The sequence below is a fragment of the Oculina patagonica genome, chromosome 4, assembly GCF_052425735.1.
Source record: "Oculina patagonica isolate OP01 chromosome 4, crgOcupat, whole genome shotgun sequence".
In the NCBI taxonomy this organism is placed as follows: Eukaryota; Metazoa; Cnidaria; class Anthozoa; order Scleractinia; family Oculinidae; genus Oculina; species Oculina patagonica.
Window position 1 is genome coordinate 48,299,448 of NC_135761.1, and position 27,710 is coordinate 48,327,157.

The 27,710-nt window shown below is 38.2% G+C and overlaps 2 protein-coding genes across 2 annotated transcripts; one reads left to right on the forward strand and one right to left on the reverse strand.

Annotated features, from left to right (window-relative positions):
- Positions 1–24,611, forward strand: LOC144652618 (death domain-containing ATP nucleosidase-like). The gene is made up of 6 exons (XM_078512694.1): positions 1–315; positions 4,268–4,341; positions 4,646–4,737; positions 5,006–5,075; positions 9,988–10,669; positions 24,418–24,611. Exons 5-6 carry the CDS (start codon positions 10,018–10,020, stop codon positions 24,609–24,611), a joined length of 846 nt encoding a protein of 281 aa, XP_078368820.1. The 5' UTR covers positions 1–315; positions 4,268–4,341; positions 4,646–4,737; positions 5,006–5,075; positions 9,988–10,017.
- On the reverse strand, positions 18,613–19,783 carry LOC144647950 (uncharacterized). The gene has a single exon (XM_078507618.1). It carries the CDS (start codon positions 19,781–19,783, stop codon positions 18,896–18,898), a length of 888 nt encoding a protein of 295 aa, XP_078363744.1. The 3' UTR covers positions 18,613–18,895.
- Positions 24,612–27,710: the final 3,099 nt, after the last annotated feature.

The following is a 27,710-nucleotide window of genomic DNA, read 5'->3' on the forward strand; positions in this document are numbered from 1 at the left end:
GACTCAAAATGCAAATAAGTTAGTAAGTCACGCAACTTCTGCTTTTCTGACATCGCGGGGATGACTGGGTACGAGTCTGGGTGGGTGGAAAATTTCTTTGATTCCTGATTGATTTCATCTGCGAATGCTCTGCTAGGAAAGCTTCTCGTGTGTTTGCTGTCCTTTTGGGTGATAAACAAACTTGCTAAAAGCTCAAAAGATTAACGATTGTGTTATCAAATATGTAACTTCCGTCTTCACGTGTGTTTGGTGAAAAGTTTAGCTGTTCTTCCTGCTACAGTGTCAGAATTCAAGAAAGTCAAGACACGAGAGAAGGTAAGCTTTCGTTTTATTGATCGTGTCGATCGTGGTCTTTCTATGTTTAGTTTACAGCAAGTTCCTTTCTTTCGTTCTGGAGTGACAAGCTCTTTTGTCTTGTGTCGTGTCATAGATCACAACTTCGTAGTTTTAACATCACATTTCAGAAAATCAGTCAACAATTTGCACTTTCACTTTTGACTCATCTGCATAAAAATGTGCGCAACTTGCATGATTTCTCTTGCAGTATTAATGTGGTGGAATTTGTTCGGGTTTCTTGTTAGCGGTTGAATTCTGTGTTATAGTTTTTGTGTTAATGCTGTCATTATGCATCTACGAATCAGCAAGCTGTAGTAATTTGATCAAGTAATAGACCTTCTCACGCTTTTGGACGCCATCTTGACGGCATTAGAACATCGCAGCGATCAGAATGTGTAATTCATTACGTATTCAGTTATTAATTCACGCATGCCCAATGAAGCGGTAGATGTCCCACGGGGGATTAAGTGACTTAACAACCGAATGCAGTTTTTTCGTTCACAAAAAAACCGGTTTGTGACTATGCGAAGATCAAACAAGTAAACGAACTAGTGAACAAAGTGAAACGCTTTGAACATGAAAACTTCGATAAATTCAGTTCAGACAAGCAAACACTCGCTTGAAATATGTGACCTCTTTTTTTGAAATGATGCGCCGTAAACATTAATTTTTTTTTTCAAGAAAGTTTCGAACACGCGTACGCGCCAACGAGACTAATTGATTGTCTATTGTAGCGTAAAGGCAAGTAGGAAAAAATGATATCTCTGGTTCTATTTGGCGTAAATCAGTGATTCAAACGGTGAAATGATCTTAATAAAAAGAAACAATGCTCTACGAAAGTTTTTATGATGCGTCGTGAAAATATATTAACTTTTTTGCGAGATAAATTTTCTGTCATTCGGCACACGCCGGCGAGACTTGTTTGTGGAATGAATAATTGCCGACTCATTGTCTGTTGAAGCGTCACGGCAAGTAGCAGAAAGAATGATTTCTCTTTGTTCTATTTGGCATAAGTCGTTTATTTAAACGGTGAAAGGATATCAATGAGTAAAACTGATGTTCTATAAAAGTTTATATTATACGCCGTGAACATTTATTAAAAGATAAAAGTTTCGGTATTTCAATCAACCCGCGCCGATGAGAACTTGTCGCAACAATTGACTTGTCATACGTGTTTATTCAACAATTCAAAAAAAAGACTTTCGCTCGCAGAAAATCTCAAGCACATTTAGCGCAACAATTTAATCTAAATCAGGAATGGTTTCTTTTACTGTAGTGTTCTTTGCTGTTATAAACACCTTCGTAAGCCTGTTGAAGAAGCGATTTAATTCTTGTGGGACGCGTACGCTCCAAAAGAAAAAATATATCTGTCGGCGCGTAGGGAATATTCACGTATTAAAAGTGAGACCAAACTCTTTGTAGTATTCACACAAATGAACACACGCTTTAAATATGAGAACCACCGTAAGTTTTATTCAGCTACGTGAACAGATGCTTTAACCATGAAAACTTAGCTAAGTAAACAGTAACACACGCTCCAAAAGTTTTATTCAGACAGGCGAGAACACGCTTCGAACTTCAGCAAGTTTCCCTAAAACAAGCAAACGTACCACACACGCTTTGAACACTAGAATTCGATCAGTTTTCCTTAGATAAGCGAGCACTCGCTTTGAACATGAACTGATAAATATGTTTTGCTTTCAAAACCGGTTATAACATCAATAGAAACTTGGACTCGAACCGCATTTTCACAGCCCGCTTTGAGACTCCCAAGACGACTCGTGATTGGACGTGGGGGCTCATGAATATTAAATACCCGACCTGACTCGGGTCGGCTGAATTACACATTTTCATCGTTGCGATGTCCTCATGGGTAGGCAACGCTGTCAGAATTTACAGTGATTGTATGGGAATCCGATGGCAATTGGCAATTGTAAGCCGCCATATAAGCTTTATATACCTTTAATTTTCCCCGTCGCATTACATTAATTAATATTGTTGGCTTTATCAAAGTCTTCTTGTAAAATGCAATGTAAATTTCTCAAAAACAATTTGGCTGATTTTGCTGACTGTGTCTGCATGATTTGCTTGACTGAGCATGGTGTGATCTGCCATGATCTCAAAATGTTTTCTTTGAATCTATCAAAGAGCTTGAGCCTTGTCGAAAACACTGTACATTGATGTTAGGCTACAAATATGCCCAGGGGGTCTCCCACTCATATGAAAGAGACAGGGATGCCCCTCATCTCGCTTAGTGGTGTAAATTACGATTTCTGTCTCACTCAGCATCATCAGGACAGAACACTTAGCCGTTGGGTTCTCTTCCTTGTACCAGGGTCATTTTTTATCAGCGGTCGGAAAAGGAGCGACCCTGGAAAGTTCTGATTGGAAGACCGACAATATCAGACAATTTCCTGTTGAATTGGGTATGCCTAACTTTCAAAAGAATGACAAACGAACTTTTTGGTATAATTTTTACTTTCCGCCATTTTTTTTCCTTTCAAATCCAATCAAATTCAATCCTCAGTGCAACGTAATTTTTGAGAGTTGCTTGTTTTGTCAGCTTGCGCAGTAAGTAATGAAGACTCAAGGTATGAGAATGTCAAGGCTCCTAATTTAGGGCTGCACGAAGACAAAATAAAAATGCTACCAACATCATATTGTGTTGGTAGACTGATCAGGCATAACAAATGCATCTTTTAGGCATCAAAATAGGTCAAGCCACATCCAGATTGGTGTTCTTTATTGGTTTTATTTAATTTTTTTCTGGATGAGCATCCCCATACCCATAGGAGACCCCCAGGCTACAATGTAAACTTATTAGTGGTAACCACAGGTTAGAAAGTGCAGGCCCAGAGCCTTCACCGTCACCTTCCATGTGACAGAAGCCTCGATCTCAGATGACAAACTTTTGTGATTGACATTTTCTTCGCATTCTAATCGTTTTTTTGCGGAGGAAAAAATTCTCAACTTCCTGTTTGAACGACACATAATTCGGATCCTTCTGCATTGTAACCGTTCATGGTGGAAGAACAAATAACTTAAGTCACCTTATTTTCACAGCAACTATTCCAACAGGTTGCGAAAATTTCTCAGACGATGTCGATAAATCACTGGACAAAAGACAATTATTCCAAGTAACGCATCATGCAAGGAATGCATGACTTAATTAAACACGGTGTGTAATTGAGATGTGATTTTCCTTGGTCGGGGAACTCGCTATGTTGTCAGTGTTGTAAGGAATTTTTCGAGATCAACCGTTGTTGGAATCATTTGTTTGGCCATGGTTTATCTGTGATACAATCACAGTAAATCTTTTCAATACCCGGTCAATAACGTCGAAACAATGTCTGTAAAACGTAATGTTACCAATCTTCCATGTGACAGAGGCCTTGATTTTATGGGATAAATTAACGCATTTTTCGCATTCTAATCGTTCTCAGATTTTCAACTTCTGGTATTTAGAAAAACTGTTGTGATTAACACATTTTCGCATTCTGATTGTTCTTGGTGGCAGAAGAAAATTTTCAACTTCCCTTTTGCAGTTGGCCTTTTATAAACGTGGTGCGCGTGTATAATACACAATCCGCTGGTCACTGTCAAGATTAGGGTTGCAGGCCTCTCTTGGGCCCGCAACAAATACCGGTATCTGTATAGTAGGCTGAGTTGTCAAGTCATCGAAAATATTATGTTCATCAAATTGTTGCTTGTTAATAATTAAATGCAAATATGAGCCCTCAGGTTATATAATGCATAAACCAAGGTAGAAATGATTTGCAAAGATAATTTGTATATTATAGAGCTTTATTCCCACATTATTAAGTCTCTGATATAACCCAAATTGTCATTGTCAATTAATTAGTTATCTGTAGGATTAATTATTGATGTTTTAGTTAATAATTTATATAATATATTTCTTTTTTCTTTCCAGCATGCAGGCGTTAAATGTCATCATGTGATTACTCACAACACAGGACAAGAAATTAGGTCATAATGCCTCCATAGGTGAGCTTATTTTTCTACTTGTTTATTAGCTTAAATATTTTAATGTTATTTTATAAAATAACTACATTTGAGTGTTTTTTATATAGATCCTGGAGGGACGAATGCACCCAGTCACCTTTTTATTGTAGTTCCATTTAGGGGTTGCCTATATTATAACTTGCTGAACATTTAAAGAGGTGTCCATGTTAGAAAGGTCACCTATTTGAAATTATAGATTAATTATTAGTGTTCATATTATAGAACTGTCCTTCATTAAATTGGTGCCCATGTAAGAGAAATGTTCAGTGGATTGTTTTGTTTGCAGGAAATATTGATGAAAGGGTCAAGACATCTTGTGTATTAATTCAGCTCCAAATCAAAACTTTGAAGAACAATGATTTCAACAAGAACAGGTGAGTTTTAAAGTATTGAGAAAATGCTATTCCAGAAATGCTACATTTGGTAAATTAGACGCAAAACATCTTTTCATTTTTTTTTAAGATGTTATTGAAATTGTAACAGCTCATTGAAAATGTTGCAAAAAATTTTGCTGTAGATTTAGGAACGTATGCTAGACATTGCTTTGAATCACTGTGGTTACCTGTATGGCTATTTCCAAAGAGATGTCCCCGACAGGAATCAAACCTTGGTATGTAGCATAACTGTTTTCTCATTTCATTTTTAGTGATTATGCGGCAAGAGAAATGACACAGTCAAAACCTTCAGAAGTGAATGTCGTCTTAATGAAGAGCAAGGTAATTGACATGTTGCCCATTAAAATACACTGACTTTATGTCTGTTGACTAATTAAAAGGGTCCATCTCTTTGGCACTGCAAAGTGCTTTAGTTGTATATTTTGATGTTTTGATGCAAGATTTTATGTACAATTTGATAAATAATTAATTAGTTTGTCAGTAGTTGACGGTTGGCACATCTGTTAATTATTATTGTAGCTGAATCTCTTCCTGGTTTGCCAGCAATTAATTCACAACCAGTGACACACCATATCATTAACAGATGTGCTGACTAATGAACTAAATAAATTACGGTAAATTAGAAAGAAGCCATAGGCACCAGGGGTGGATCCAGGATTTTTGATTTTTGATGGAGGGGAGGGGAGGGGGGTTGGGGCATGCTTCCTCAAGAAAATTTGAAATTTAGTGTCCTCAGATTTCCATTTTGCTGTTTATTTCTGAGAGTACTTTAAGCCATACAGACACATTAACAGCACCCCCACAGAAAGCATGATTCTGTACAGAAAAATCATTCCTGTTTCTTAACTCTTTACAGACCAAATCAATTGGAACTCAATTTAGTACTAAATCTGAGGTCCCCAAAAATATAAAATATGTCACGCATATGTCACAACAGAAATATGTCACACATATGCTACAACTTAGTAAAGCCTTGCATAAATATTTAACTTGTTTCCTATACGTAAATCCATTAAAATAACCCGTAAAATGATTTGTACGGTTTACACTATGTATAAATAAATTCTCATTTGTAAAACTCCCTGAAGAAGTCCGCGACAGACTGACAACACGCGTAGGAGAATAAATCATTATTCAAATACTGCTCGCAAAGTGCTTTTCACTAGATTAGTTTCCAAAAAACATATATCTTCTAAAGTCGATACTGGAGGAAGCCACATGAAGAACAGGGCTGGTAAAATTATAGTCCCTCCAGGCCAAAGAGAAAATTCGCCATTGCAATCACATAGAATCACTGCTAAATTATGCAACTAACATTTCCCGCTGGCGGGCTTTGAAAATGTCAGACTGTGGATTGATACTTCTACAATTTGTCTGAGAAGTTTATTCGTATTTCGCCCGCAATGGACCTCAAAAGATACATACGGTCAACATAAGGCACCATCAAGATATTTAGAGTATGCCAGCCAGGGAAATCTTGCTAGCCAACCCCACACAAAATGGCGCTTAGAATTTAAACTTTCCACTGACACAGGGAGCTCAAACAACTCACCTGGTTTCCAAAGATTCTCTATTAACCTGAACTTGTCCTGGTTGGAATATGTTCTCGTTTCTTTGAAAACCAAGCCGATATCGTTCACAGAGCAGTCCTCCTTACGGCAAACTGGATCGCCTCGAGCCATAGACTTAAGTATTTAAACATGTTTGTAAATTGAAATTCCCTCTTCCTCCGTAGCAAGTTTTCAGAATACGAACAAACGAAGGACTTTCGGGGAGAGGCTTCCCTTTATATATGATTGTCACTAGTTTGCACAGTAGTTTGCGGCCTGGATAGCCAATCAAAACCGAGTTTGAGTGATTCAAAAGACAATGCCACCCACTCCCACCCACTGCATACCATTTTTGAGTTATTTTTTCAAAAATAGCTCTTAGTCGGCATGTTGTTCCCGTGTAATCATTCAGTCAGTCAGTCAGTGGGTCAGTGAAGTATGTTTGTTTGTCACACCAATCAGATTTCAGGTACTATCAGAACCAATCAAATTGTAGTTTATAAGGGGGAAGCAATCTGACACAGTTGTAGTGAGCGATTTCGTTCGAAGATTTTATGCATCAGTCAATTGAAACCCCGGCCTCCCGACCCCCGGGACTTACCGGGGAATTTAACATTTACCAAGTGTTAAAACCCGGCTTTTTACCCCGCCATAGGGGCCAAGACGTCTGTTAAAAGCCCCGCATAGCGGGGGAATACGAACCAAATAAGGAACCAACTCAAGAGAGACTTTCAGCAAAAACCAGGCAAAAATCTTGATTTCTTTCGTTGCGGAAGTTGAAAAATCTATTTCTTTCATTTATTGTTCTTCATATATAGTTATAAGATAGGAAAGAAACCTGTTTCCACAAATAGCCTTTTACTTTGAGAAAAATATTTATAAGAAATTCGTTTTTCGTAGTCAGTCACAAGTTTGCTAAATTTCAAACCCGTAATTAGCTATTATGAACACACCTGTCGGAAGAACGTATTTCAGCTTTTATCAACAGTTAACTTCAGCCGGTAGCAAAGAAACAAGCTTTGTGCGACAGACTTTAATAATTTTATTGAGAAGATTGCACTGCCTAAACAGCCTATAAGAGCCTTCTCTGTCTCATAAACTCTCCTGTACCTAACAGGTTTTTTGAGACGAAGATGCTCCGAGTCTGATCTTTCAAGAAAACTTGTTCCAATTCAGTGGAAAAGATAATCTTCAAACCCATCCAACAGCCATGGCACGAAAATCGCCGTAGCTTCTGCTAACATCTTCATGGCCAAAATAGAAAACGATATGTTCAGAAAAAGTAGCAATAAACCTATCCTTTGGAAACGATTCATTGACGACGTCTTTTTAATGTGGGACATAAGAAGAGACAAAATAGAAAAGTTATTTTCAGTTTCAAAAGGCAAACAACTTTCACCCTACGATATAATTCACGACTGAAATCTCACAAACAGAAACTACTTTCTTCGAGACGATAGTGTACAAAGGTGGCAGATTCCATAAGAAGGAACGAACATTTTGAGGAAAAAATACAGTCCTTGATGTTAAACCCCGGCTGTCGTCCCCGCTTCAGGTGATCGCGTGCTGTTAAATCACCGCTCCACGGCCCCGGTCTACCGACATTTTGTTAAATCCACCGGCCACCGGGGCCAACGCGCCGTTAAAAGTGCGTTAAATCCCGGCTTTGGACGCGTTAAATCCCCGCTAAGTCCCGGGGGTCGGGGGGGCCGGGGTTTCAATTGACTGATGCATTAGATTTGTAGGAGGCGGAATTGGTGAGTTGTGAATTAACCCTGGATTAAAAACGTTTTTCGTAACGCTCCCCTACTTACAACACACACGCCGTGAGCAAAAGGCCCAACACTAACTTGTTATTCTTCTTATTCGAGCGTACGTTTGGAGAGGCTAGCTTTCCTGACCGTAGTAAAAATTACATATAACATTTGCACAATGTAGATTTGAAGAATAGTGTTGTCGTTACTTTTGCCGTCCGCTTTGCGAAGTTCGTTGGGAAATTAAGTTTGTTACGAAGTTGCCAAATAGGTTGCGAGTTTGCGAATCAAATTGTGAGCTTCGATACAAAGTTCCCAACTTCGGCCCGAATTTATTAAAACCTTCTGTAATAATGTTATCAAAAAGGGCTTTGCTACGTTAAACTGTTGGAAACAAATGTCATAAAAATGAAAAACGTTTATGTTCAGCGAGCGGTAAACATGTCTCGAACAAATTAGTCTTCCCTGTCGCGTCGCGGCGGCTTCGATTAAAATCAATTTTATATATGGGTAAACCATCCAGTTTCATCCGGTTTACAAACGCAGAAGACTTGAAATTGAAGACAGTAAAGATTATGCCTCACAGAAATCGTTAAATATGTGTTTTCATACAAAAAAGTCAAAATTTGACCAAATTTCTACATGCATAAAATCTATTTATCGGCAAATCACTTGCGTGATCGCTGATGCGAAACGTTGTCTTGCACTTCAAGCTACTTCAACCTTCCTTGACCAGTTCTAAAATCATCTAGTTCAGAAATTGCCATAACTTTCGAGCAACATGTCTTGTTTCTCCTCTACCAAACTTGAAAAGTTCAGTCGGGCCGAAGTTAGGAACTTTGTATCGAAGTTCGCAATTATATTCGCAAAACTCGCAACGTAATTGACAACTTCATAACAAAGTTTCCAATTTCCCAACAAACTTCGCAAAGCGGGCGGCAAAAGTAAACTATAAAACTCAACTGTAAAACATCTCGTTCAAACATTTAATGAACCGGTACAAGTATTAACTTTGCTGTTAAAAGCAACTACGATCAATAGCAAAAACAGACTAAGAGCGTGCCATTCCGTGACAATTTGATAACTCAATTAGTTCTTGTTTGTTGAATAGAATTTACGTTGTGAATGAACGAAAATCTTTGCTGATCAGTTCTGACAGGAAACAATTACCCCAGGTGTAATAACCGCTTTAAACAGAATAAGAACGTGCCATTTTGTGACATTTTGGTAATTGAATTAGTTTTTGTTTTTTCAATTAAATGATGAAAATTTACGCATTGAATAAAACAGTTCTGATGTATCAAAATGAACTTGAAAATTATTTTGTTTGCAAGCAAATTTTGTGCAAAAAGTGACTTCGTGGGCCGCCATACACAAATAGCTCAACCCATGGTATAAACCATCCCAACAGGTCAATCGCCGAGTTTCATTCCAAGCCACCCCATAAATTGAAAAATAACTCCTGCACGCTTAGCGTGCCTATGTTTTTTCCAGTCATGCCTACAAATTTTTTCGCGTTGATTTGGAAGTATCGACAGAGAATGAAAGCGCACGAACAGAAACTCTTCGAATTCACTCAGAAAGGGCTGGATTTGCTGTGTATTGTTTGATGGAATAGCGACATACAACGCTTTTTTCTTTGTTTTATTTTATAATCAACAATTAAACAAGATAGAAAAAATACTTTATTTCTTTAACTAAATAAAGAACCTGAAAAATAAAAAAACGTAAATATTTGGAAATATTTTAGTGATTTGTGCAAATCACTTAATTAAACTAGTCTGGATCCACTCCTGGGCACAATGTATACTGAGAACTTTTGCTGTACTAAGGATAACCATGATTCTTTAGTTAACTGATTCCTCAAGAGAATAACTATTCTTTCTTATCTACAATCACTGATTTCCTTCATTAATTCTTTTCTTGTAGGGACATCTCTAACAGATCCAGTTTGTTACAATGTCAGTGGCTGAAAGTAAAGGGGGTAACAGTTCAATGGATGATGATGGTCACCCACCAACTCTCAGTATTAAGCTACCAAAAATGAGCAATCTTCCAAGAAAGTCAAAACCTTGGAATGATGACCATCTCCCAGTAGATGTTATGCTATTGACTGTGGAGGATTGCGAGTTCTTGGCATCTTATTATTACCTGAGAAATCCATTTAAAAGCTATCACAAATCCCTTGGTTTTGTTTACTTTGGGAGCATGGGTGATGAGGAAAAGCCATTGAAAGTTGCTTTGATGAGATCCTCAGATCCTGGTGGCTCTCAAACTACTGTTAAAAATGCTGTGACCCTACTGAGACCCAAGGTTGTTTATTCTTCTGGCTTTTGCAGTGGTTTGAATCGTGAAAAAGCCACGTTAGGAGATGTGGTTATATCCTCTAAGCTTACAACAGATGCCTACAGAACCCCAGTGAACAGAGATATTGGCAATATCATCAAATCTGCTGCTGTTGGCTGGCATGCACCATTAGAAAACCCAGAAGCACAAGAGCTGGTCAAAGTACACTGTGATGGCGAGATTTTGAGTTGTCCTGATCCAGATAGTGCAGAGCGTCAGTGTAAATTACACCCTGGTGCAACTGCACTAGAAATGGAAGGAAAAGGTGAGATAAGACATCAACTTGAGTTCAGAGCAGAAACATTAATTGGAATGTGCGTTGTTAATTTCAAAAGCAAAACCATTCCCAAGTGGCAGAAAATCGTGGAGAATTAAAAATTAACAACGTACGCTTGTCCAACGACACAGAATAATTAAATACTCCATACATGTTTGCAAAGCAACGAGCAACTTAGGCCCAAGCCAAACGTCGAACTTCACATGAGACAAACTAAATTGCAGTTTTGGTTGAAGGCCCAAACAGGTGAAGCTCGACCGTTGGGTCAAACATCGTACATAATTCATCGATTGGGAACTGACTGTCAAACCAAATTCAGAGCAGCAAGAACGAATATTTCGAGGCTACAAATACATTAACATACAAATATAAAATTTATTTATTAAGTTCGTTTCATGAAAAGATCGACGTTTGTCCCACAGTTGATCTTCACACGTTCTATCCGCCTGCTCTGGTGCAGATGGATAGAACGTGTTGGTCGATCTTAATTCAGTCGGACGAACTCAACTGAGTCAAACGTCGAACTTATCATGAACTTAATTCGCTCAGTTTAGTTCGTTTCATGTGAAGTTTGACATTTGGCCCGGGCCTTTAGAAAGCAAAGTACCTGACTTTCAGTCCGAAATTCTTCAAACCATATGAACCAAACAAGCTGAAACTTGGCATGAACCTTTGAAATATCGCATTCCAGCGCTAGCTTGAAAATAATGCAAAACAAATCGACAATTTTTTTGCAAGTTGCAATTATATTATTTGTATGAGTTTCTCAATATTTAGGCATAAAATCGTCCAGCTTTACTGATTGCTAAGTTTTGATGCAAAACTCCGTATGTAACAGTACAAAGAGACGATTAAATGCAGAGGGCCACACAACGTTAGGAAGACTATGGCACAATTCTTTGTCAGATCTCACGTAGCTTGGAGATGCATGTATAGAACTCACTCGAGGTGTATAAAACAGTAATTTTAAATGTACGACTAGTACGACGACACTTGTATTGGACAATTTATTTGGCCGATATTTCGACTAGTCAACTAGTCTTCTACAAAGGGGATCACTAAAGTTATGAGCCTGCATCAGGCCAAGTGGCTCATCACACTGGGACTCTGTGAAGCGCAGAAACAGATGACCGAGGGGGACGGCGGACGCGGACAGCGGATGACAGACTGCAGAAAAAAATAAAAATAAAAAGTAAAAAAAATTGTTAAAAATAATTTTTAAAAATAAAAAAGAATAATTAAGGATAAAAATAATTTAAATTAAGTAAATGAAATATTAAAAATCACATTACAATTAGTCGAAGCATCTTCGGAGCACTACTGGAAACTTATCGAAAAATGCATGAAAAGTTTGGAAAATTGCAAAAAATGTTTCGTAATTCATTCTCCAAGTACATGTACTCACGTATTTATCCCTTTATCTGTCTTATTCGCAGAAATACTATTCGCGCACTCGTGTATAATTTCTGTATCTTTTTGAGTTATTTTTTCAAAATAGCTCTTTAGTCGGCGCGATGGACCTGTAATCAGTGAAGTATGTGGGTTTGTCACACCAATCAGATTTCAGGTACTATCGGAACCAATCAAATTGTAGTTTATAAAAGGGAAGCAAACTGACGTAGTCAGCAATTTCGTTCGAAGTTTTTAGATTAGAAGGAGGCGGAATCGGTGAGTTGTGATTTAACCCTGGATTAAAAACGTTTTTCGTAACGCCCGCCTGCTTACAACGCACACGCCGTGAGCAAAAGGCCCAACAATAACTTGTTATTCGTCTTATTCGAGCGTACGTTTGGAGAGGCTAGCTTTCCTGACCGTAGTAAAAATAACATATAACATTTGCACAAAGTAGATTTGAAGAATAATGTTGTCATTACTTTTGCCATCCGTTTTGCGAAGTTCGTTGGGAAATTGGAAAGTTTTTTATGAAGTTGCTAAATAGGTTGCGAGTTTGTGAATCAAATTGTGAGCTGCGATACAAAGTTCCCAACTTCGGCCCGAAATTAATAAAACCTTCTATAATTATGTTATCAAAAAGGGCTTTGCTACGCTAAACTGTTGGAAACAAATGTCATAAAAATAAAAAAACTTTTATGTTCAGCGAGCCGTAAACATGTTGTCTCGAACAAATTAGTCTGTCGCGTCGCGTCGGCTTCGATTAAAATCAATAAACCATCCAGTTTCATCAGGTTTACAAACGCAGAAGACTTGAAATGAAGACAGTGAAGATTATGCCTCACAGAAATCGTTAAATATGTGTTTTCATACAAAAAAGTTAAAATTTGACCAAATTTCTACCTGCATAAAATTTATTTATCGCCAAATCACTTGCGTGATCGCTGATGCGAAACGTTGTCTTGCACTTCAAGCTACTTCAATTTTCCTTGACAAGCTCTAAAATCTTCGAGTTCAGAAATCGCCATGACTTTCGAGCAACATGTCTTGTTTCTCCTCAACTACCAAAACTTCGAAAGTTCAGTCGAGCCGAAGTTGGGAACTTATCGAAGATCGCAATTTGATTCGCAAACTCGCAACGTAATTGGCAACTTCATAACAAAGTTTCCAATTTCCCAACAAACTTCGCAAAGCGAGCGGCCAAAGTAAACTGAAATCAACTGTAAAACATCTCGTTCAAATATTTAATGAACCGGTACAAGTATTAACTTTGCTGTTAAAAGCAACTACGATCGATAGCAAAAACAGAATAAGAGCGTGCCATTCCGTGACAATTTGATATCTCAATTAGTTCTTGTTTGTTGAATAGAATTTAGGTTGTAAATGAAAGAAAATCTTTGTTGAACAGTTCTGACAGGAAACAAAGACTCCAGGTGTACTGCGCTTTAAAGAACTTTCCCGAAGAAAGTGGTTTTTGATTTGATGCGTTTATTACTTCGTTTATTATAGTACTTTTCGTTCAATGTCTGTATGGAAACGTGGCTTTTTCGAGAAAAACAAGGGTATCGTGTTACGTTCGTTTTTAAAAAACAAAGGTCTCATGTTACAAAAGTGAGAAAAACAACAATATCATGTTTCAGTGTTTGGTAAAAATCCAAAAGTATTCCGTAACAAACAAAAGTAACACGTTACGGTTGCTACAAAGCTAGCAACAAAATAACCGCTTAAACAGAATAAGAACGTGCCATTTTGTGACATTTTGATAATTGAATTAGTTTTTGTTTTTCAATTAAATGACGAAAATTTACGTATTGAATAAAACAGTTCTGATGTATCAAAATGCACGTAAAAGTTATTTTGTTTGCAAGCAAATTTTGTGCAAAAAAGTGACTCCGTGGGCCGCCATACACAAATGGCTCAACTTATGGCATAAACCATCCCAACAGGACAATCACCCAGTTTCACCCCAAGCCACCCCATAAATTGAAAAAATAACTCCTGCACGCTTAGCGTGCCTATGTTTTATTTGTGACTTTACACCATCAATAGTGACTAAAGAGGAATTTTAGTTAAGATACTAAATTACTGGAATAATATCTCAAGGAAAGATTAAATCTCGAACAAACAATATCGCTGCCACCTCACTTTGTCGTATCAGTTTATCAAGTTTATTTGATCGTATCAGGCAAACTATGTACTAAGTTAAGACTGTGTTAAGACGTCAGTGAATTTTATTCCTTTGTTTAGATCAAACACCATCAAAACAGTTTTTCAAAAATAAATCACAATAATGAGGCAATCATGTTGCTTTCATGAAGTTCAACAACAACAAGTTCTAGCTTCTATAATGGCAAATTTTATCACTTCACTGAATGAAGTGTTTGTTTCGAAATACGTCTTGGTCATTTTCGCTTTGCTTCGATTCGTAAACATGTTTTGGCGGGATAGCTAGCGATGCCAATGAGCGACGCTAATGGTTATGCCAGATTTTTTTTTCTTTTTGTGGTCTAGAGACACAAGGTCACAAAAACTAAAAGGGGTTAAAAGGTTACTTCTCTTGTCCATGTTCTTGTACTGTCTCTTAAACACAGGCTTTATACCGCAAGCAAATTTTGCACACTGGGCCCGTTTATAGAAGTGTGACAGGGATTAAGTGACAAACACGTACACGGAATTGCATTTTAAGGGTTTACAGGGTCTATTCTAACCGATCAATAGCCTGAGGTTGTACATTACTTGCAAAACATTTCGGACAATTTATTTCGGACAAAAAAATTGTCCAAAAATAAAACCGTCTGAAATTTTAAAGCAGCCGAAATATTTACAGTACAGTATATTTGTTTCAAGTACACAAACAAACCTGATGTGTGAAGGAAGGGTTTTGAGATGACAGAAATAGTGGAAGCTGTAACTATTCGTACTGCATAAATTATCGATATAGCATATAAGTGGCACAGATTATGAATAAATTGACATTGTTCAAGTGCAACGGCTCCGGAACATGCCTGTGCCTTTCGTCGAGTTTTCATCGGAAACTTCAACACTATCTTCAGTCTTGACTGCAGACTTGAGCTCCTTAGATTAATTATAACTACAAATGTGTATACCATTGCTTTTCCCGGTTTAATTGTAAACGTGTGAGCTTTCATCCTCCAGTGTTGAATTTTTTGGACGGAATTGCTCGACGAGAACGTTCGCGCGAGGACCTCAAATGTAGATTACATCGGCTCCAAGAGAATAGTGGAACGCTTTTTCGTGCTGGATACGTATTTCCAGGGAAGAAGGTTTTAGCAATGCCTTAGTGGGGCATTTCAGATGCCACAAGTCCCGACAGGTCTTCTTTAAGCACATGGGACCTCAACAGCTCAACATTGTATGCTTTAAGGTAATATTTTTGTTCAGGGTATTGTAAAAGAATTGACTGTGCTAGGTCGGCTAGACGGCTTTTTCGTGTATATTGGTACGTTCATGTTAGTTTTTGGGCATTATTTTAAAGGAGTCGAATCTTTCTGTTGTTTTCACATGGCCGTGCGTATCAGTACTAGTTTGTGGGGCGTCTAGTGCGCTTGACCGAAGGTGTTGCATGTACCAAAGAAGGTGTGTCTTTACTATTGTAATTTTTCCACGTGGTTGGGCTCCACTGTTAAGTTATTCTATGAGTGTTTATTTTTACGATTGTTTGGAGCTCAGAATTTGATAGTTCTCTTGGTGAAATGATTCTTTTGGCAAGGGACCGTAAGATGATCACTAATGAGTTTGTTTAATAATAATGTTTGTTTGGAGCTCAGAATTTGATTGTTCTCATGGTGAAATGATTCTATCGGCAAGGGACCGTAAGATAATCACTAATGAGGGTTTATTGTTATGTTTGTCGGAGCTCAAAAATTGATTGTTCTCATGGTGAAATGATTCTTATGGCAAGGGACTGTAAGATGATCACTAATGAGTTTGTTTAATAATAATGTTTGTTTGGAGCTCAGAATTTGATTGTTCTCATGGTGAAATGATTCTTCTGGCAAGGGACCGTAAGATGATCACTAATGAGGGTTTATTGTTATGTTTGTCGGAGCTCAAAAATTGATTGTTCTCATATGGTGAAATGATTCTTATGGCAAGGGACTGTAAGATGATCACTAATGAGTGTTTATTGATATGTTTGTTTGGAGCTCAGAATTTGATTGTTCTCATGGTGAAATGATTCGATCTTTCGGCAAGGGACCGTAAGATGATCACTAATGAGTGTTCATTAATATGTTTGTTTGGAGCTCAGAATTTGATTGTTCTCTTGGTGAAATGATTCTTATGGCAAGGGACCGTAAGATGATCACTAATGAGTGTTTATTGATATGTTTGTTTGGAGCTGAGAATTTGATTGTTCTCATGGTGAAATGATTCTTTCGGCAAGGGACCGTAAGATGATCACTAATGAGAGTTTATTGATATGTTTGTTTGGAGCTTAGAATTTGATTGTTCTTATGGTGAAATGATTCTTTCGGCAAGGGACCGTGAAATGATCGCTAATGAGTGTTTATTGATATGATTGTTTGGAGCTCAGAATTTGATTGTTCTCATGGTGAAATGATTCTTATGGCAAGGGACCGTAAGATGATCACTAATGAGAGTTTATTGATATGTTTGTTTGGAGCTCAGAATTTGATTGTTCTCATGGTGAAATGATTCTTATGGCAAGGGACCGTAAGATGATCACTAATGAGTGTTTATTGATATGTTTGTTTGGAGCTCAGAATTTGATTGTTCTCATGGTGAAATGATTCTTTCGACAAGGGACCGTAAGATGATCACTAATGAGAGTTTATTGATATGTTTGTTTGGAGCTCAGAATTTGATTGTTCTTATGGTGAAATGATTCTTTCGGCAAGGGACCGTGAAATGATCGCTAATGAGTGTTTATTGATATGATTGTTTGGAGCTCAGAATTTGATTGTTCTCATGGTGAAATGATTCTTATGGCAAGGGACCGTAAGATGATCACTAATGAGTGTTTATTGATATGTTTGTTTGGAGCTCAGAATTTGATTGTTCTCTTGGTGACATGATTCTTTTGGTAAGGGACCGTGAGATGATCGCTAATGAGTGTTTATCGTTATGCTTGTTGGAGCTCAGAATTTGATTGTTCTCATGGTGAAATGATTTTTTCGGCAAGGGACCGTAGGATGATCACTAATGAGGGTTTATAATGATTGTTTGGAGCTCAGAATTTTATTGTTCTTATGGTGAAATGATTCTTTCGGCAAGGGACTGTAAGATGATCACTAATGAGTGTTTACTCTTATGATTGTTTGGAGCTCAGAGTTTGATTGTTCTCTATTATCACTGATGAAAGTTCACCGTTATGCTTGTTGTTTTCTTGGTGACATGATTCTTCCGCAAGCGATTGTAAGATGATTGCTGATGAGTGTTTACTGTTATGATAGTTCTGAGCACGGAAAGTTCTATGGTTCTTCTTTCGCACAGTTCCGCAAGCACCACTTGGCTCGATCCGTTAAGAGACAAAGATCAAATTCAGAACTTGGATATTGCATTGTGACAATGGCCGAGAAGCATGACCTCGACGTGTCAAGAACGAAGTTTTTAACAACCACTGCACAATATGATTCCAGTGTTATTATGTCAACCTGTTGTAAGTGGAAGGGAGATCTGGGTGTAACGCTTCCGGACTAGTAAGGCAAACATTTGAGGAACTGGTCAAATGTTTGAAATATTCTTTCAGTGGTGTTAGTTAAAGAATAAATGCTTACCATACTGATGGTTAATTTCTGACTGTTGTTTTCTACAACCTTTTCTCCACCCTGGGGACTACAGTAAGTGACAATTGTGAAAACGGGGTATCTTTATCCAACCCTCCTAGTCATTCTGGGTCACAATTGTCACCTCCTGCTGGCCTTGGGGTTTTCCCTCATGATACATAATTGTTGCTACTGTTTTAATAAGAAGCTTTTCCCATGCTAAGTCTCCTCCTTTTCTACTTCAACGTGTCCGTTTGGGTTTACTGGAGGGGAAACCCTTCAAAGGCCAGTATGGGGGGTGACAATCACTTCGTTGAGGAACTACAACTTCGCATAGCGATAGTAACGACTCATGGGTGATCGTTCGAGCGGAAAAGCCTTCAAAGTTTTAACACGGAGCATAGAGTGATGGAAGATGCTGATTGGTGGCATCCAATCAGCTGGACATAGTTCGTAGACTTTTGAGTCTTCTGGCATAAGGCTTCTAAGAGCCTACTTGTAACGTAGTTTTAAATTACTTAAATTGCTCTCAATGTGGATGAAGTTAATATGTATTCTTAAGCGATTTCCCAGTGAATAAATGGTTGTAATCTGTCATGTTGTGCCATGTTTTACGGGAGATGGTTGTATGTCCACTGATTGTTCGCAAGGGTTTATAACGGCATTATACTGTAAAATTGGAAAAGGTTAAGAATCCGATCCAAACAACGCGTCGGTCAACGCGTCGGCGGTGCGTTGGCGACTTTTTCTCTTGAAATAAAAGCTTACAATGATTAAGTTTGGTGTTGTCTTTCTCATTATTTAAAATGTCGAAGTCATTTGATTAGTTTTAGCTGCAATAAGTCTGGAAATGATCGCGTTTTTTTCGTCGACGCCATTTTGTTCCAACATCGACCTAGTCCCCACGCTACTTTAACATGCAGCCTGACTGGGCACTAGACAGGTAAGTCGACTTAATACTCGGGTATTATTTAGTTTCGGGATTGATAGGGATTGTATTAACTCTTTATTGGTCATTTTCTTTTGTATTTGTGGTGGCTCCTAAAGGAGCCGTTGGTTTTGAATAAATATTCTTTTATTGTAGCGGAAACTGCTCAGCGATGTCTTCCAGCAGCTGTTCAAATGCTCTGTCTCCTGCGAAGTTTCTGAACCAGACGAACTCATCTAAGTAACTTGGTAAGTGTTCATAAAGGGTACCAGACATGGACTTCAACTTCTTTTTCACCAAAGCCCACCAGCCTTCGATAGTGTTGGTGTGTGCACCACTGTCTGGATCGACGAAGTTCTCTGAGTGATTCACCGACATGTGAATGTATCCGAGCTGGTTCAGTGGGATGTACGGGGAAAATTGATCAGAGTAGATGACAGTTCCGGGAAGAATGTGCATTGTAATTAGACGGTGAACAAGTGTTGCTCTTGTACGATCTGGAACACGGAACAGTAGCGCCTTTTTAGATCCACGCTCCACGGCTCCAAACACCCACGGACCTTCCGATACTCTCCCTCTCTGGTACTTTCTCTTGGCCCCAAACTTTGACTCGTCTATCTCCACGGTCTTTTCCACGCCTCCAATCTTAATTCCAGCATTCAGAATCTTGTTAGAACAGATTGTTCTCAGCTCACTCAGCGCACGGATCACGGTAGGCTTCGAAAGCCCAGTCAGCGTCGAGATTTGACTTCCAGACAACTTCCTAGACCACAGGAACATCAGATGAAGCCACGTACTCAAGGGGATGTTGAAACCTTCGAAGTATGAGCCTGACCTTATAGACAGCCAGGTTCGACAGCGGCTATTTACACACCGCCACATGTAGCCATCATTTACGCGCGTGGTCTCAGTTAATTCCATATCAGAATTACATCGAGAACACTGACGTTGACTCGCTAAGAGTCGACTATTCACTAAAAAGTTAAAAACACTCTGGAAACTTCCTAATAAAACAAGAAGATCCTGAAACTCCATTTCAACTTTTGCAGACAAATGTTGAAAACCAAGCAATAATCGAATAGTCGTTAGGAGATTAGGATCAAACATTATTTTTTTAAACCAATCACAGTTGGAGAAAAGCAACCAATCACCGAGCGTGTTTTTTAACCAATGAACAACTTGATCCGCTTTTTATGATAATTAGGTTAGCGGTGTATTTAAAGTGGCCAAATCAATTAACAGCTCATTGATCACAGATCAACAAAACGGAAAATGTCTCAACGAGTAACTAAATGCACTGTTTGTGGTGAATCTGGCCATTCCTTGATTCATTGCCTGAATGTGTGCGCTTCATGTAACGGAGTAATGTGTCGGCCGACGCGTCGGTAATGTGTCGGCCGACGCGTCGGTAATGAGTCGGCCGACGCATCGGTGGTGTGTCGGCCGACTTGTTGACCGTCGCGTTGTTTGGATCGGATTCTTAACCTTTTCCATAAAATTTAGATTCCTAAAGTGAGGCCTGTGTTTGAGGTTTGGGAGTAAGATTTGGGAGTAGTGTTTCAGGATTAGTTGGCCTCCATAGGTACCCATCAATGGTCTCTTTGTTTGGATATGAGTTTTGGGGTAAAAGAGCCCATTGATGTTTGGGATTTATAAGGATTGACAATGATAGCATTTGAGGCAATGTTGGCGCATTGTTGTGTGTTGTGTGACTTGGCCTCAAAAAGGAGACCATCAATGGTTTCTTTGTGTGGATTTGAGTATTGGGGGATAAAGAGCCCGTTGATGGTTCCTTGATCAGTGAAGCATAGGTGATTCTAGGTGAGGGCCGAATTTTATCCCCAATCTTAATCCAAACTTAATGCGATGCGATAATTGTTGCAGTGCAGAATAGTATACTATTCGTACTGCATAAATTATCGATATAGCATATAAGTGGCACAGATTATGAATAAATTGACATTGCTCAAGTGCAACGGCGAAGGAAATATACCAAGTGCGATAAGTAACCAGCTAGTTGTTTGTAGAATGTTGTTGGGAGTCTGTTAAGGGTGTTCATTTCGCTTGAGGGTGTTATGGCTGGTACAACATTACCCACCCACCCACCCACCCATAATGTACTTAGCTTGCGCTGCGACTCTTGTCGCGTGGCCGAATTTTATCCCCAATCTTAATCCAAACTTAATGCGATGCGATAATTGTTGCAGTGCAGAATAGTATACTAAGGAAAAAAAAATCAGATGATCTTTTTGAAGATCTTGATAAAGCCACTTTAAGCTCCAAAGCTTTTACTTTTCTTTATGGAGCAAACCCTAGTTGAGACACGGCTTGAGATACGTAACGGTTTGACAGTATTTATGTTATTTTCGCGTCGGTGTATCTGTAAAATCTTGAGGGTGCAGTAAACCTATCAATTTCACAGATGTTGTTTCAGTCTAATTCGTGTTTTGTAGGTGTAAATCTACTTTAGCTATGTTTCAGCAAAGATACGGAAATTTTTGTCTGAAATTTGTCCGAAATGAGATAAAAAGTGTACTAAAATTAAACGAAAATGAAACGTCCGAAATTTTTTGCAAGTAATGTAAGTATAGTGTTGCCAGTCTATATACTCACCAGTAAACTGGTTTTGGACTATAGTCTTCCAGTTTAAAAAATAAACTGATAGGATGTAGTGAAGCGGCAGAGATATTGTTTGTTCGAGTTTAAACAGTCTAGTATCCAGTATCTTTAGTTAGTTACTATTGATGGTATAAAATCACAAAATTAATAAAAAAAGATACAGAGATTTTACATGAGTGCGCGAATAATAATTAAGTTCTGCAATTTTCGAAGCCTCGTGAAAATTATCCGAATACTGTCTTTGGTGATTAACTCTTATATCAGCTCTAGAAAAAAGACAGATAAAGAGATAAAATTAAAACAAGAGTGCTCGGAGAATGCAATTTTCTAAACACGAGCATTTTTCAACGAGTTTCCAGTATTGATCCGAAGATGCTTAGACTAATTGTGATGTGATTTTTAATATTTCATTTATTTAATTTTAATTATTTTTATCTTTTATTATTATTTTTTATTTTTTTAAATTATTTTTTAAATTATTTTTTTTTATTTTTTTTTATTTTTTTTCCGCCGTCCACGTCAAATGACTTTTCATTGGCGTCGCTAGCTATTCCACCAAAACAACTTTACGAAGAAGCAAGACGAAATTGACCAAGAAGTTTTTCGAAACAAACACTTCATTCAGTAAAGTGATAAAATTTGCCTTTATAGAAGCTAGAATTCGTTGTTGTTGACTTCATGAAAGCAAGATGATTGCCTTTAATAACAACTTTTTGATTTATTTTCTAAAAAACTGTTTTGTTTGCGTTTTGATTTTTACAAAGGAATAAAATTAACTCCGACTTTGCCGTGAGACTCACGGTTTTCACTTCAATCTCACGATGAGACACATAAATCTCACGGTAAACAGAGTCACAAGTCACTTGATTATCACCTATTTTTTTAGGTATTTTTGTCCGTCAGTTGATCATTCTCCCGTTTTTTACAGAAATCTCCAGATTTTATTACCTCAATCTCCAGATTTCAAGTGCTTTGAGGTTGAGAGGTCTGTTAACTAAGTACACAGTTTGCCTGATACGATAAAATAAACTGATACGACAGTGAGGTGGCAGAGATATATTGTTCGTTCGCAGGGGCGTAGCTAGCCTATAGACCTGTAGGCCCGGGCCTACAAATTTTTCGGCCTACTCATATTTTTAAAATGTGCAATAGAAAAAAATTCGTCTTTGCACTTTCAAGATGGAATAGAAAGCAGTTTTTAACATATCTTAGCATCATACATGTCGTAACTCCCCTTTCCTGGTGAGATCAAGGCTCATCTAGCAAGTGCAAACTGTTGAGCCTTCTGAGTTAGCCAGCTGACAGGCAAACGCATACGGGCGAGCAAAAAATGGCGCAATTCCTTTTTATGAAATGTTACAATTTAGGAGCTGTCGAAATACACACTGATCTGAAAACCTTCCCTGGTGGACCTCCTCCGCCCCAACCTCCTAAAAAACCGGTTGGTTAGGCCTACAACTGGTTCGAGTTTAAATCTTCCCTTAAGATATTAGTCCAGTATTTAGTATCTAAACTTTGTCACTATTGATGGTGTAAAGTCACAAAAAAGATGCAGATTACACATGAGTGCGCGAATAGTATTTGTGCAACTTCCGAAGCCTTCTGAAAATTATCCAAACACTGTCTTTAGTGTTAAACTCTTATATTATTATAAGCTCAAGAATAAGACAGATAAAGAGATAAAATATATAAGTGCTTGGAGAATGAATTTAATACGAAACATTTTTTTTTTCACTTTTCCAAACTTTCCAAGCATTTTTCGACGAGTTTCCAGCGCAGTGATCCGAAGGTAAAGGTAAAAAGGTAAAGCCTGCTGTCGAGCCAAGTGGCTCATCAGGCCGGAGCTTATCCTGCTTTCTGTAGCATTAAGCAGCTAGGAGTATTGCTACTCCCCCCTGGATGGGATTCTAGTCCATCGCATGGCTACCCCCCAGCAGTAAATTCGCCGGTACCCATTTATACACCTGGGTAGAGAGAGGCACTATGAGAGTAAAGTGTCTTGCTTAAGAACACAACACAATGACCCCGGCCAGGTCTCAAACCCGGACTGCTTGATCCGAGGTCCGGCGCACTAACCATTAGGCCACCGCCCCCTCCCACAAGTGATCCGAAGATGCTTCAACCAATAGTGATGTGATTTTTAATGTTTCATTTATTTCATTTTAATGATTTTTTTATTATTATAATTTATTATTATTATTATTTATTTTTTATTCTAATTTTTTATTTTTTTTCGCCGTCCGCCGTCCGCTGTCCGCTGTCCACCATCCGCCGTCCGTTTCCACACTTTACAGAGCCAGAGCATATCCCAGTTTTTGAAACTAATTTACTTGACTGGGAGTTGTACTTCCCTCCTGTAGATGGATGCTAGTCCATCACAGGGTTACTCCCAGCATTAAATTTGCCAGTACCCATTTGTACACCTGGGTGGCAAGAAAGAGGCGATGTGACTGTAAAGTGCCTTGCCAATAAACATTTTAACCCAGCTGAGCCCGACCAGGGCTCAAACTTAAACCGCTTGATCCAGAGTCCAGCATGCTTGTTGTGCAAATGTTCCCTGTGTTCAACCTGATAATAAACTATGTTGTTTACCGTATTTATTCGATTAAGCGCCCAACCTCGAATAAGTGCCCACCTCGAATAAGCGCCCACCCTGTAGGTAGGAAAAGTTAATAAGCGCCCACCCCCCACCCCCCTAAAAAAATTGACATGCACGAGAGCAGTAAAATGAGAGGTGTGAAATTGACTAAGTACTACCAAGAGACTTCCCCAGAGACCAAGCTTTCTCAATAATTTACAGAAACTCTCAAGGATCAGTAAAAATTTGGCTTTTGGACATCTTCACGTTCTGTTATTATTTACTTTTTTCTTGTAAAATAAGCGTACTAATTGCTAAAAATGGTGAAAATTTACTAAGCGCCCAGCCTCGAATTAGCGCCCACCTCGATTAAGCGCCCACTCTCAAGGTCCAAAAATTTAATAAGCACCCATATATGCATGGTGCTTAAACGAATAAATACGGTATATTGTTTTCTTTTATTCCCTATCAGGCGTTTATTTAGCTGCCCATGATTTGAAAATGGAGTGGGTCATTGTTAAAGGTGTTTCAAGTTTTGCATTTGATGGCAGTGCATCAGCAGAGTCATGGAAGACCTTTGCTTGTTGTATGGCTGCCTCTGTCATTTCCAATATGCTGAGTGATTCTGTTATTTTTGAAGACTGGCCTCACTATGGAGGTATGTAACAGTCTTTGCTTCACAAATTCTAGACAGTTTCAAACTGGTTTTACTACATACTGTAGGTGCTTTATTTCTTCAGAGAAGGAATAGAAGTATAGAACTTGATGCACAAGAATCACAACAACAACAACAACAACTTTTATTTTAACATGGTAAAAACATTTAGCTAAAACAGCCTATGGGGCTGTGCTACTAAGAATATCTAAGACTGTATGTACATGTCATACTGTTAAAAGCCTTTTAAATATACATACATGAATGCTTTGATTGTCATTTTTAACTTATCAGAATATCTGAAAAGCATTTTAAAAGTGCAGAAATGTTGTTTTCTGCAACAACAAAAATTTGAGATCACGTTAAGTTAGGCTGTCTAGTGAGTGAATTTTAAAATGCTTTATCTTCAAAACAAAGCAATCTTTTGGCACAAAATTTCCCCAGCAATTAGTGACACTGATGTCTAGAATATAGAAAAAGAACAGCTCTGTAGGTTTAATAGTTTTGAATTTAGAATTTTGATGACGTCACATGAAAACGCTCTATTTCATATCTCAGTCTTAATTTTCTTTCATTGTCAAATATCGGCCTTTGCTACTTGAATGTATTTGGAAAATATGATATCAATTATAAAATAATGAATTTGGTGTTATCTCATCAATGATCTGATCTAAGATTCCAAACTAAGCCCCAAATTGTTTTACGGGATCTGACAGGCCAATGGAAGGAGTGAAATTAAGCTCACTATTTCACTCCTTCCATTGGCCTGTCAGATCCCGTGAAACAATTTGTTTCCCAAGGGAATAATTTGCCGCTTTGGGTGATGAATACGTCACTTCAAGGAAATACGAACAAGTGAACACTTGTGGTTTGATGGCGACTGTTTGCAAAAGAAGCTGTCAACATTTAGAAAGAACGAACGCTAACAGGTTATTTTCGTTACTGTAGCAGCACATGTCACTTGACAAAATCACGTTCCAAGTGCCAGAAATGTATTTTGAACTCTTTACCAAACATCACTGGCAATTGTTGACTGGAAGGAAACCTTAACGTGACATGAACAGACCCTTCATGTGCTCTGGGAAAATTATGAAAATAGTTTCAATTTGCACCGTCTTAGCCGTTAGCACCCTACATGTATATAACCAACATTCGGTAAAAAAAATTTAGTCTCTCCGGTAAAAAGTTGGCTAGTGTACATTGTACATGTAATGTGCGTATTACAATTCAAAATGAACACCAGTTTCTAATAAACAATTTATCACTCAGTCTCTTTCCACATCAGAAATGTTTTTAAATCTTTAGTACACCCCACTGGTGATTGTTGACTACTATGTGATATCTTTGCATGACATGAGCTAAGACAGTCGACAATGGATCACCATCCACCAGAACTAATTTCTCACCAGAAACAAGTAAAACACTTGAAAATGTCACTTCACACCAGCAACGGAATAATGTTGCAGTTCTGAATTCTGCAACTCAGCAAAAATTAATGACAACCTCTGCAAATTGCACTCAAACAGAATAACGTAATGAAGTGAAATTGCCTTAAGAAGCCTATCGAAATTCTGAGTGCCATTTACGAACAAACAAAGGCCCGGGCATCACGAGTTTTTTAAGACGTGTTCAGAAACTGAGAGAAACTTACAGTAATAAAAGCAAGAGAGGATGCACAAGTAGAAGTAGGTAATTTGAACTTTCTAAAGCAACCTTTTAAGAGACAATTTTACTTCAAGTAAATAGCGCACCATACCAAGCCGTAATGAACGTCACGTCTTTTTACAGGAAGGGTCAAATGGAGCCGGATCGAGCGTCACAACTTTTTAAAAAAATAGATTTGGGTCATCGAGGAGAAAATGTGACCCTCCACGGGAAAACAGGGAAAAAGGTCATAGCACGCTCACAACACGCTAACATAGCACGCTTAGTGTGTCCTAAGACACGCTTTATGCGCATATTTAATTCGTACAACAAAGACGGGCACACTAGCTTTTGTTTCAGTGATACTAACACGCTAAGCCTTTTGTTTAGATTAGCGTGCTTATCATGACACGCTAAGCGTGCAAGAAAGCACACTAAACACACTAGAACACGCTTGAGAGAAAGACACGCTAGAACACGCTTGAGAAAAAGACACACTAGAACACGCTTGAGCAAAAGAAGCAGGGCAAGTCTAAATAAAAATTATCGAAGTTTTCATGTTCAAAGCGTGTGTTCGCTTGTCTAAATAAAACTTATCGAAGTTTTCACGTTTAAAGCGTGTGAAAACTTATCGAAGTTTTCATAAACAAAGCATGTGTTGGCTTGTCTAAATAAAACTTATCGAAATTTTCATGTTCAAAGCGTGTGTTTGCTTGTCTTAATAAAACTTATCGAAGTTTTCATAAACTAAGCGTGTGTTTGCTTGTCTTCATAAAACTTATCGAAATTTTCATGTTCAAAGCGTGTGTTGGCTTGTCTTAATAAAACTTATCGAAGTTTTCATAAACAAAGCATGTGTTCTCTTGTCTGAATAAAACTTATCGAAGTTTTCATGTTCAAAGCGTCTTATTTCGAAACTGCATCGTAAATGGCGGCCGATTGTTTAGATACAAGGTCAGTCTACAATGAAATTCGGAAAGCTGTTGACCGTGAACTTGACAGAATGTTAAACTGTGAATCAACGTTTAATCTCACAACTCTCTCAGTTTTTGGAAAATTCTTTAGCACGCTAGTTAAAGTTTGCCCTCGCACGCTTAGCGTGTTGTGCTGTCTTGCGCGCTAAGTGCGTTGTGTTATTTTACACACTAGCCTGTTGTCGCTCGCTAGCTTTTGTTTTCGAACCTTAACACGCTTCTTTGTTTGACTTCATTGTTCGTATGTGCACGCCTTATTGTTATACGAAACAAAGGAGTTTACTAATGAAGTGTGTTCTTGAACACGCTTTAAGCGTGCTAAAACCATGCAATTTCTTTTGTTTTGAAGTGGAAGCATGCCGTGAGCGTGCTATCACCTTTTTCCCTGTTCTCCTGTGGAGGGTCACAAATGGATTATGGATGCCACAAACGCCTCCTCGGAAGACAAAAACATGAATTGTAACAATAAAGTTTATAACAGTTTGTTTCACT

Bases quoted from the DNA above. Each gene is read 5' to 3' on its own strand.
- LOC144652618 (XM_078512694.1), top strand. From the start codon at position 10,018: ATGTCAGTGGCTGAAAGTAAAGGGGGTAACAGTTCAATGGATGATGAT. The intron at 10,670-24,417 runs GTGAGATAAGAC...ATTCCCTATCAG, and splicing joins ACTAGAAATGGAAGGAAAAG to GCGTTTATTTAGCTGCCCAT.
- LOC144647950 (XM_078507618.1), bottom strand. From the start codon at position 19,783: ATGGAGTTTCAGGATCTTCTTGTTTTATTAGGAAGTTTCCAGAGTGTT.